General features: G+C 39.8%; 1 protein-coding gene across 6 annotated transcripts in view; it reads right to left on the bottom strand.

Annotated features, from left to right (window-relative positions):
* Nucleotides 1-12,531, bottom strand: part of ddc (dopa decarboxylase) — a 154,074-nt gene that overhangs the window by 36,667 nt on the left and 104,876 nt on the right. For 3 of the 6 annotated variants that reach the window (XM_077526806.1, XM_077526804.1, XM_077526808.1), the window contains 4 exons: nt 7,847-8,035; nt 4,813-4,889; nt 3,715-3,734; nt 3,515-3,613 (listed from right to left, as the gene is read on the bottom strand). The exons of 2 other annotated variants lie outside the window; for them this stretch is intronic. In XM_077526806.1, the coding sequence (XP_077382932.1) occupies nt 3,515-3,613; nt 3,715-3,734; nt 4,813-4,889; nt 7,847-8,035 (385 nt within the window). The remainder of the gene's footprint in view (nt 1-3,514; nt 3,614-3,714; nt 3,735-4,812; nt 4,890-7,846; nt 8,036-12,531) is intronic. One more of the 6 variants, XM_077526807.1, reaches the window with a different exon arrangement.

Genomic DNA, 12,531 nt, shown 5'->3' with positions numbered 1-12,531 from the left:
CTTTGAGGCCAACTGTTCACCTGCGCCTGAGTCCTCCATTCTCATGTCGTGTCAGTTAATGGGTGAAGGGGTGACTTCCCTTTGTCTTCTAACAGATTTTTACGAGTCGGTATTGAGGTATTGTCAGCTTTTAAATCTCATTTATAAATGTTTTACAAGGCATAGATAGTGCTCACTTTAGATGAGCTCACAAAAAATCCTTTATTAATAAACAGTAAATGATTTGTAACTACTTCATTTGATGAATTAATGTGTTAATAAGTGTTTTTAGAACACCTATTGAAAAGAAATGTTTAAGTTTTTATAAAACATCTACTAACACACTAACTGTAATATTATATGTATATCCAAATCGTTTGTTAATCACTTACATACCCCTTCTAAATGATCTTAAAACACTATTGACGATTCTTAAATAGCTGCTTCGTAAATGATGCAATACATAATCTAGAAATGCCATAATTTCTAAAGTATGAAAATGCAGTCATTAAGGATATCATAGATGAGCTTATTAACGGTGGGTAAAACATTTATGACTGTGTTTATTAACTATATATACTAATGATTATTAATTTCAGAAACATGCTTTATAAATGATTAACTCACTTTTAGCCAATGCTTAATAGATGCTTACTAGTGTGTACTCATTATAAAGTGTTACCTACAAATCATATGTCTAGCACAGCATACCTCATTAACTCTTTAAATACCACACATTTTCTGAAAAGATAACCCCTAGAATCCCACCGATTTTGAACATTTTCACTTATTTTCAAGGCGGACTAGAACATTGTGTGTTATGACTAAATAACATGTTGTACCATTTGAAAGATTGGGTTCTGCTCTTTCATTAGGAGAAAAAAAAAGTATGGTTCAAGCTTATTCTGTTCTTTTGTAATCATCATTTGAAAATAGTTCGGTTGGAAAAAAAATCAGTAATCTCAGGCAAAATAAGAAGAAATGAAGCTTTTTGTGAAATGATGCATTTTCTGCACAACAGTAACTTAGACACTAATATTTTTTGGTTTAGTGACATCTCAAATATCTCAACAGTCCTTGCCTTCCATAAAACATGAAAAAAAAAAAAAGAAAATGTGTTTTTAATGGCAAAATAAGGATTTATTTTCATATCTGATAACGTGTGTAAACAGCAATATTTTCACATTTGATAAACTATTTACAAATTTAGGGTTATTTACAAAATATGTATGCATGAGTGTGTGCATGTATTTTGTTTTGAAACCCAATCGTGTCTTTTTTGTGTGATAGCGTGTGAAGCATTCTCCTGTGTGCAAGGGGACATTGGAAGATGTTCACACCCTTGTGCCTCTGCCAGAAGGGGAGTGTTGTCTTGCTCTGGGACTACCTGTAAATTACTGTACCGCATGGTAACCGCCACCAAGTCTCACTCGCTTACCCCACCCCTTGCCCCGCTCGGCGCAAGAGATGCCAAACGTGCACGTTCGTAACATTGTTCAAGTGGCAGAAATACACGTTTAGTTCATGTTCACCCAAAATATTGTCACGACGTGAAGAGGTAGGACTCAGACGCAGAGGATAAGTTGGCCAACAAGGCTGCAGTTTAATGACAGGAAAACTCAAGACGCCTCTTAAAGAGGGAAAAAACGCTGAACAAAAGGAGCTCCAAACTGGAGATGAAAACAGGGCACTCAAAAAAAGGGACCACAAAAGGCGCTCCGCTAGGGAGGAAAAAGAGGGGCAAACTCAGGACGCAAGACAAGGCAAGGCAAGGGCTGTGAATCAAGGACTGTGAGGGCGCTTCCATGCACGGGTTGTGACACTTCGGCAAACTGCAGGTGGTGGCTGATGGCTTTTATTAGCGGGGTAATTGGTGGCAGGTGGAAACAATCATGGGCGTGGACCGGTGATGAGCTGAGCAGAAGGAAGTGTAAGTGACCTGAGGTGAGAGGGGAGTTGGTGATTTCAAAATAAACAGAAAACATGAGTGCAAAAATAAAAGCATGACCAGCGTGGCGGCGTGACAAATATGACAACTATCATTTAACTCCTCGGATATTGCACTTAGTGAACAAACACTCTTCCTCCTACAAGCTCCATGGCTCTGATGTTCGCCGTCGCTGTGGCGGCCAAGTAGGCACTTTGGGCAGCTTGTACTCCGTGGTTAAAGTAGACACATGATTTCAGCATACGCTGTGGTTGTTTAAAGCTAATAATATACAGGTATCCCAGTGCTTCTCAATTATTTTCTGTCAAACTGAATCAACAGCCTATACCAGTAGTTGGGTTCAGAGATCACTACATTTTATTTTATATTGTGGGTGGAGCATCTCTGACCCAGCAGATGGTTTAATAATTTAGTCAAATTTTAACCTAATATTTAATCAAACTGGCCAAAAAGATGACCCAGCAGCATTGACCCAAAAGTTGAGTAACAACTTTGACCCAGCATTTTTAAAGTTGTATAGGAAATGAAAACTGACCAAAAAAGTGAGAGAAGTTTATCCAGTTCTATTAAAATGACATATCTACACATTAACGATAAAGTTTGCCCAGGTATACCGTAGGTCTTTCAATTCATCCATGAGAACACATCCATCCATCCATCCACTATCTACCACTTATCCGTAGTCGGATCGCAAGGGCTCAAGGGGGGGTCCAGGAGGCACCTGAATCCGAGATTCAACTTCCCGACAGACCCTCCTCTCAAGCACCCCTGAATAGACCTAAACAGCGAGGCTGACGAGTGAGATCGCTCAATAGTTTAAACGCAACCACCCAGAGACACTGCCCCAGATGTCCATGCAATGTTGTAGAGTCAACCACGACAGCCCGACAAACATCAAGAGCCTTTCGAATTTATCAAGAGCCTTTACGAATTTGGGGTGGATCTCATGCACCTCTGGGGCTTTGCGATCGAGGAGCTTTACAACCACCTCAGTGACTTCAACCCAAGAGATAGGAGAGTCCACTTCAGAGTCTCCAGATTCTGCTGTTCATTATGGACAATCCGTGATGAGCATGGGGGTGCTATTTCTCCCAATCACGCCGTTCTAGGTCTCACTGTCATTGCCCACGTGAGTGTTGAGGTCCCTGTAGAACGAGGGTGTCCCTAGGGGGAGCACTCTCCAGCACACCCTCCAAGGACTCCAAAAAGGGTGGGTACTCTGAGCTGCTGATTGGTATATATGCACAAACAACAGTCAGGACCCATCCCCCCAACCTGAAGGTGAAGGGAGGCTACCCTGTCGTTCTCCGCGGTGAACCCCAACATACAGGCGCCAAGTATGCCCACAACTGCTTTGCGCCTTTCACCGTGAGCAGATCCAGAGTGGAAAAGAATCCAGCCCCTCGAGGACTGGTACCAGAGCCCAAGTTGCACACCTGACTATAATCATTTTTTTCCATGCAGAAATATACAGTATAAAGATCGGCTATTGAGTTTTTATGAAAACATCTGCAAACATCAGGTAATTATAACTTTTATGGATCAGAACAAGAAGCCAAAACTAACTGGGTGTAATGAATGGAATACCTTGCGTATGTGAGCCTGTAATCCTTGGAGGCCATACATGCGAAAGACAAACCACATTTTGAGGGAACGGAATCGTCTGCCCAGTGGAATCTGCCAATGCTAAAAAATAAATAAATAAATAAATAAATAAATAAATAAATAAATATATATATATATATATATATATTTTTTTTTTAATAAAGAGTAACACGTGTTCTTACCCTATAATCTGTTACTAGCCCTGTTGATGAAAAATACACAAGTCATTTACCACAATATTATCAGTCATTTACCACACAATGACACACCCCGTTGGCCCCATTTTATTTTATTTTTTTAATTAGATTGTCACACATATCAGAAGCCCATATAAAGATCTGGTACATCATACCATAAATTCTAATTGCTAACACTGTATGTATTTTATAGAGCTTGTCTTATATGAAACTTACTCTTCTTGTTTATCATCCTTCTGAACAATACTAAATAGCCTTTCCTATATATTTGTTCTTTTGGTCACACGGCCACATTTGCAAATAAATGTGTCGGAATGTTCGTCAACTGTGCATAAGTTGAGCATCTACACAAAATCACCTTCGGCTTCACGACACGTGTATATCAGCTCATTTAGCTTGCACTACTCTGTGAATGTTGATGAATCAGAATTATTCCTAAATAATAGTGCGACCGTGCTAATTTGCATTATCTACGCCCATTTCTCCCGAAAAGGGCACCCGTTTGACAGCTGTAGCCAATGTGCAGAGTAACTTTCTCAGTCTTTTTCCTATTTGCAATAGGTTCGTATCAAAAGCTGAAGTACAGAACCTGACAACATATGACAATTATATTAATTTATTTTTAAGAAATTCCTCTCCTAAATTAGAATATGCTGCATACAAAATAAATACCAAAAAACACCCCAAAATAAATTATAAGGTGATCAACAAACAGAAACTGCATATGTTAAAATATTGCACATGGAGGCATTTGTAGTTGATGAAATTCATGCATTGTCGTAGTTACGTCACAAGCAAGCTAGTGGCGATGTGTGTCTGTCAAACAAATTACCATCTGCATAAATGCAGCAGTAACGCATTTTCCACCCACAATGTATATTGAATAATGGCAATTAAGTCATTCTACTATTGGTTTGTGTCTGGGCCAGTATTATACTATAATAGGAATTTGATTTTAACACAATCATAGGAGGTTGTTTTTCAAAGTGTAGCAGCATTGTTGGGTTTTGATGTACACCAACTGACCTAATTTGACTCTTTTAGTATGTAGCATATGCTCAAGTTCAGGTGAGATTAACCTACCTGACTCCTGGTTCTCATGTCTCAGGTAGAGTGGTTCTACTTTGAAGGCTCCAATCATGTCATGCCTCTTCTTCACCCTGTTAGTAAGTGTTGTTCCATAGACAAACGTCTTTCATTAAAAAGCAAAATTACAGGGTAATTATTGTTATTATTAATTCAATCTCTGGTGTAATAACCTTATTTATTGATTGATTGAATTATTTTTTATTTTATTATCTGTTCTCATTGCTGCTGGACATGTACAGTGGTATGAAAAAGTATCTGAACCTTTTGGAATTTCTCACATTTCTGCATAAAATCAGCATCAAACGTGATCTGATCTTTGTCAAAAACACACAGATGAAACATCAGTGTCTGCTTTAACTAAAACCACCCAAACATTTACAGGTTTTCATAATTTAATGAGGATAGCATGCAAACAATGACAGAAGGGGGAGGAATAAGTAACTGAACCCTCTGCCTAAGGATACTTAAAGAGCAATTGAAACCAATTTTTACCAAACAATTTAAGTCAGGTGTGTGCCCAATCACTGATGAGTGACTTAAAGCTGCCCTGCCCACTATAAAACACACACCTGGTCAGAATTGTCTTGATGAGAAGCATTGTCTGATGTGCACCATGACTCACTCAAAAGAGCTGTCGGAAGACCTGCAATCAAGAATTGTTGGTTTGTATAAAACTGGCAAAGGATACAAAACCATCTCTAAAAGTCTGGATGTTCATCAATCAACAGTCAGCGAAGTTGTGTACAAATGGAGAGAGTTTGGCACTGTTGCTTCCCTCCCGAGGAGTGGCCGCCCACCAAAGATGACGCCAAGAGTTCAGCGCAGACCACTCAGAGAGGTAAAAAAGAACCCTAGAGTGTCTGCTAAAGACTTACAGAAATCACTGGCACAGTCCAATATCGCTGTGCATGCATCAACTATATGTAAAACATTGGCCAAGAATGGTGTTCATGGGAGGACTCCACGGAGGAAGCCACTGCTGTCTAAAAAAAACATTGTGGCTCGTTTAATGTTCGCAAAAAGGCACTTGGGCACTCTACAGAAGTTTTGGCAAAATATTTTGTGGACTGATGAAGCCAAAGTTGAATTGTTTGGGAGGAACACACATCGTCATGTGTGGAGGAAAAATGGAACAGCTCACCAACATCAACACCTCATCCCCACCGTGAAGCATGGTGGAGGGCGCATCATGGTTTGGGGCTGTTTTGCTTCCTCAGGGCCTGGACAACTTGAAATCATTCATGGAAAAATGCATTCAAAAGTTTATCAGGATGTTTTTCAGGAAAACCTGAGGCCGTCTGTCAGACAGTTGAAGCTAAAAAGAGGATGGATGCTGCAACAAGACAATGATCCAAAACACAGAAGCAAATCGACTTCAAAATGGTTTCAGAAGAACAAAATACACGTTCTGGAGTGGCCAAGTCAAAGTCCAGACTTGAACCCCATTGAGATGCTGTGGCATGACCTCAAGACAGCGATTCATGCCAGACATCCCAGGAATCTGACTGAACTACAGCAGTTTTGTAAAGAAGAATAGGCCAAGATCAGTCCTGATCGATGTGCCAGACTGATCTGCAGCTACAGGAAGCGTCCGGTTGAAGTTATTGCTGCCAAAGGGGGGCCACAAAATATTAAATGTGATGGTTCAGTTACTTATTCTTCCCCCCTTCTGTCATTGTTTGCATGCTATCCTTGTTAAAATATGAAAACCTGTAAATGTTTGGGTGGTTTTAGTTAAAGCAGACACTGTTGTTTCATCTGTGTGATTTTGACAAAGATCAGACCACGTTTGATGGTGATTTTAGGCAGAAATGTGAGAAATTCCAAAAGGTTCAGATACTTTTTCATGCCACTGTAAATTTCCCAGAGGGAGCCATCACAAAGGGATCAATAAAGTCAAGTCTAAGTCTAAGTCTAAGTCTAATTCAAAAAGAATATCATCATGTGATATCGCAAAAACGAAAATCAATAGAAAACTTTATCTTGGACACATCTGTTAGACATACCTTCAAGTGTTTATTTAATGTTTTACAAGTGCTAAATGTGGCCATCGCTGGCAGCACGGACTACATTAAGCCGATATGAGAATTCCTCCCATGTATTAGGGGGTGTGCTCAAAAAAATCCATATGGCAATACATCGTTACGGGCCTCATTATAATACACGTATCGAAGGAGTCAGAATCGATAATGCTCGTTAACTTTAAATAGGCAGTTAAAGCAAGGTTGCTTGCACAGGAACAGCAGCCTCTGAAGTTTCACTCATGCACTTAGCAGCAGGGGCGGCACGGTGGACGAGTGGTTAGCACGTCCGCCTCCCAGTTCTGAGGACTCCGGTTCGAGTCCAGGCTCCGGCCTTCCTGGGTGGAGTTTGCATGTTCTCCCCGTGCCCGCGTGGGTCTTCTCCGGGTACTCCGGTCTCCTCCCACGTTCCAAAGACATGCATGGCAGGTTAATTGGGCGCTCCTAGGTGTGCTTGTATGCGTGGATGGTTGTTCGTCTCTGTGTGCTCTGCGATTGGCTGGCAACCAGTCCAGGGTGTCCCCCTGCCTACTGCCCAGAGCCAGCTGAGATAGGTGCCAGCACCCCCCGCGACCCTTGTGAGTAATAAGCGGTCAAGAAAATGGATGGATGGATGGACTTAGCAGCAGGTGCGGGGCGGGGGGAGGCAGAGCGCCTTGCATTGTACTTAAGCAGTCTTTGAAGCCAATTAGTCCGCATGTCGCATGAGCGCAGAAGAGGAGCGGAGTGGGGGAGCAGACAAAAGGGACATGAGCCTTATTAAGGCCTCAGTATACTTCTGCTTGAGGCTCACGCAGAGATGTTATGGAGGAGCTCCGCACATGCGTTTGCCTTCCAACTTGTGCGCAATACACATCACAATACACATCGGTTTCACTCCCAGTCGGGCTGTTGCTAAGGCTGGGATGCCACAGAGTGGAGATTCCTCTGCATTTTATGACGAATTCAGTAAGTTCAATTTAATTCAAAAACATGAAACAAAGCCGGAGGGAGATTAGGCTCATCACCGTGCCAATTTGCACCCGGTGTCGGCCGTAAACTCGCCAAAACACAACAGCCACGTGAACAGTTTTTTTTGTTGTTGTTGTTGTTTTCCGCCTCTCGTTCCAGGCACATATCCACATGCACAGCCGTGGTCTCCGAGCAGGAAGTCGATTTGCGCCGCCAAACAGTTGCCTTCATGGAAACTATCTGGGCTGGGGGCGGGGAGGGAGAGAGAGAAAAAAAAGAAAGAAAAAAAATCGAACGGACCAATCACGAGCGAGCTACGCCCCGCCATCTACGGCGTGCAAGGATTGGCGACGTGTGCACCGCAGCCGGCCATGAGCTACGCGGCACTTAAAATTCATGGCTCGCGTAGATCATGTGATCTATGCCGGTCATTAACGAGAGAGCAAACGTAGAGGCATAAATCAGGCTTTAGGTGTTTAGTTTGCATTGTAGCCCTACTTTTTTTTTTTTTTTTTTTAAGTGTACATGTGAAGTCTGTTTTAAAAATAGCCCATCAGTGATTGGATACTGTCTTGCTAAGAAAAATTTAAACAGAGGAAGAATAAACATTTATTTACTTATAACATAGTACATATTTCTAAATGTACCAATTTTTCTATATTTTGTTTAAAAACAAAATAGAATGTGTTACATGAAAAACTGCTGTTATTATTTCCCTACATATTTCAAATAAGCACATTTTAGAGCTGTAATTTTAATTCTTTGATATTTTTTACTCAAATCGGTCCATGCTTATTTATAAATTGTCCTGTGTGTCTGTGAAAGCTGCTCCTTGCTGTGCAGTGCGTGCACATTTAGACCAGGCATGCCGCTAAACCGCTAAAGAGCTGCTAACAAAAACATTTTTGCCATCCAGCCTAATAAACATATCATTTAGGTATACATATGACTGTTACAATAAAAATGCAAATAAATTATTGTAAAATATTGGCATATCGCCTTGAAAATCATGTATTGGGATACATATGTATTGCAATACGTATCGTATCGTGACCCTAGTATCGTGACGTTGTTGGCAATACAACGGCATGTGTGCCGTGTTGATTACTGATGTTATTCCATCATTCATGTCATCGATATTTGCTGGAAGTGGTGTAGCATAAACTTTGTGTTTAGCAGCCCCCACAAGAAGAAGTCACTCACAGTGAGGTGTGGAGCTAAGGCGGTCCAAACGCCGAGAGCGAGGTCTACCAATTGAACAGTGGTGGAAGGAGTACGAAACGACAGCGGTGAAATTGACACCAAACAAACTTGGATAACTCCCTAATCATATGATCACTGATTCAATCTATTACATAATCAATGAGATGAAAGATGAAAAAACAGGTGCAATCAAATGGTGGACAGCGACATCCTGAGGTGCGTTTGATAACCTTACATTTAGTTTACTCATTTATCCATGTAACTGTTCTTGACTGAACTTTGTTTCAGCCCTCGAATTTGATGTACGCGGACGGCGACAGACGGTCACGGTGAAATCAGCGACACCTGGACGGAGGGAGCTGCCGCTTGAAGGTACATATTTCCTCCAAAAAGTCACCATAAAACGTTGTTAAATGGTAGTGGTAGAAGCTTGCGCCTTGTGTGATTACGGTGTAATAACCTTATTTATTGATTGATTGAATTTTTATTTTATTATTATTATGATGATTATTATTATTAATTCAATCTCTGGTGTAATAAGCGTATTTATCGATTTATTGAATTTATTATTATTATTATTATTATTATTATTTTTAATTCAATCTGGTGTAATAACCTTATTTATTGATTGAATTATTTTTTATTTTATTATCTGTTCTTATTGCTGCTGGATATGTAAATTTCCCAGAGGGAGCCATCCCAAAGGGATCAATAAAGTCAAGTCTAAGTCCAAGTCTCCATGAAGACTGAATAAACTGTCTGGCATGTTCCGTGTGTGGTTTGCATACTAAAGCTGTAAGTTGGCAAGCTAATGTCGCTCGTGTTCACGATGTAATATGACTGGTCTGATATAAATACAAAGTTTTATTCAACGCTCTGTTTAGCTGTGAATAATGTCTCAGAATAGTGCTTAGTACATAATACAATTAGGCACTTTCAAACTATATTTAAGCGAACAAAGGTATAGAGACGGTGACCAAACTTGTTTACGAAGCAGCATGTTATAGTTGTCATAAAACATATTTCTGCTAGTAATATCCCTAGTTATATTCTTTTGTTGTGTGATCTTTTCATTTTTTATGGGCAAATTGCTATATTAAAAAAAAAAGAAGTGATATGTAAGTTTTGTTTTTAAGCAGTGTGACTACTTTAGACATACTTTTTTGTATCTGTCATGTATAAAAAGTACAGATATTTATTTTTTTCTACGTCTGTACTCAACTTTCTTCTAGCTTTCCAGGTCTTAATTTTATTGTGGTTTGTATTTGTGCATTTGCAGGAAAATTAGGCTGACAGTGGAGTAAGTAACCATGGCGATATCTGCCACTAGGAGAGAGGATTCTTTGCACCCACCACAAGACATTAAGATATTGATTGATGGAACAGGTTTCCCTTATTGTTTAAAATTCACTGTTAGCCATTTGTGCTGAAAAATAAATAAATAAATAATTGAACGATATAAGTTGATTATGTTATTTGTTGGGAAAATGAAAATGAAATCAGGCCCAAGTGTGAATGTTGCTTTCAAGTCCAGGCTAAAAACTGCTATGATTATTTTCCCATGTGTATGAATGATTGAGCGCTTATAAAGCAGTTAAAAAAAAAAAAAAAAAAAAAGAATATATTTTTCTTTCACTGTAAATATTGTAACTATTTTTCTGTACTTTGTTTAAAATGTCTTTAGCTCTCTTATAATATACTTTGTTTCAATGTACAAATATGGTTTACATAAAAAAATAAAATAAAATAAATAAAATGTACCCTTATAATTCCTGCCATTTTTGCCGAAAATGCCTAAAAAAAGGTGCATCCAAAGTAAATCTGAAGCTATTCTTGAACCATTTGGAATATCAGCGTCGTTTTGGTCTTTGTGAAGATAGCACTTTGAATTTTTCCCCCAAGCAGTCAGAATTGAAGTGCTACTGCCACTGAGTAATAGAAGTTTGAATTAAAAAAAAAAAAAAAAGGACAATTTTAATGTTTGTCTAGGGCTGGGCGATATGGCTAAAAAATCAAATGTTGATTTTTGCAGTCATTCAGGACGATTACGATTTTAATCTAATAAATTCAACAAACGTTTATTTAAAGGTTTCTCTTGTTCAAAAATAATTCCTGTGCAAAATGTTCAGACACACATTAAGAACATAAGAACAACAGCTTTTTCTAATCCAGAAGACAAAACTCAATTTCACGATTTAACACATTTTCAACGAATCAATTTTTTAAAATGACGATGTATCAAATTAATTTGATTTATTGCCCATCCCTAGGCTGGTGTGTTGAGACTAATGAGCAGTGTTGTTGTTACACCAAACACAGTGTTTGTCATGAGCACCTTTTTCCATTAGTCTGCAATGTCTCTTTCATGGCTGCTGGCAAACTGCAGACGTGACTTCTTGTGGCTCCCTTTTAGAAATGGCTTTCTTCTTGCCACTGTTACATACAGGCCAGATTTGTGCAGTACTCAGCTGTAGGTTGTTCTATGGACAGATACCCTACCTCTGCTGTGGATCTTTGCAGTTCATTTAGATTGATCAAAGGCTGTTTGGGTACTTCTCTGACGAATACACTCCTTCTTCGGTCGGAAACTTTAGAAGCACGGCATTGTCTTGTAGATTTGTGGTTGTTTGGTACTCCATCTACTTATGGATGACTGATTGAACAGTACTCTGTGATTTACAAAGCTTTTGAAATCTTTTTCTGTCCTCCTGCTTAACATCTGTCCAAAATATTGACCCGGACCAGCCTGGTCTTCATAACGCTGACTAAAGAGTAGGGATGGGCGAGTACCGATACCAGGTAACGTATCGGGCCGATACCAGCCTTTTTTCAAGTACTCGAGTACTCGTGACGCAGACGAGTACAAGCGACCGATGGCAGAGGGGGAAGACGGTAAGTGAGTCCTCCTTGCCTGTAACTGGCGCTAGCTTGCAGCAGTTTTTCACCAAAACTTCACCGGTTTGGAAATACTTCAAAATTGTGAATCTAAAAGAGCATTTTTGTGTTTTATTTTGAGCGTTAAGACTATTGAAGAGTGACTGTGCTGTTTTTTTTGTCAAAATTAAAGGAAATATATTTGTTTAAAAATATCTTTTAGTGATTTTTTTTATTTGTCAAAATGTACTACTAGTATCGGCAGTTGGTATCGGTATCGGTGAGTACTGAGGGTGTGAGTATCGGTATCGGTCTGAAAAAAAGTAGTATCGAACATCCCTACTAAAGAGTATAGGGTATATGCCACGGAAGAGGCGGGACTGTTTTTGCACAACAGTTTGGTTCCGGTTCGTTTTGCGACATGTCGCGTGCGTCAAAATACTTGTGCTTCTGTTTTTTGTGCCCCTTGGTTGCGCGTTCGCAACCCGGACCGGAACCAAACTGATGTGCAAAATCACGTCCCGCTTCTTCCGTGGCATATACCCCATTGATAAAGGTTCACAAACGCTCTCCATATATCTTAGCTGAGCTAGAGGTGTTTTGCAAGGAGGAATAGGCAAACATTTCAGCCTCCCGATGTGTAAAATTGATAGACATGCCCCAA

This window comes from Festucalex cinctus, chromosome 7, assembly GCF_051991245.1.
Source record: "Festucalex cinctus isolate MCC-2025b chromosome 7, RoL_Fcin_1.0, whole genome shotgun sequence".
NCBI lineage: Eukaryota > Metazoa > Chordata > Actinopteri > Syngnathiformes > Syngnathidae > Festucalex > Festucalex cinctus.
This window is presented reverse-complemented; position numbering and strand designations above follow the sequence as displayed.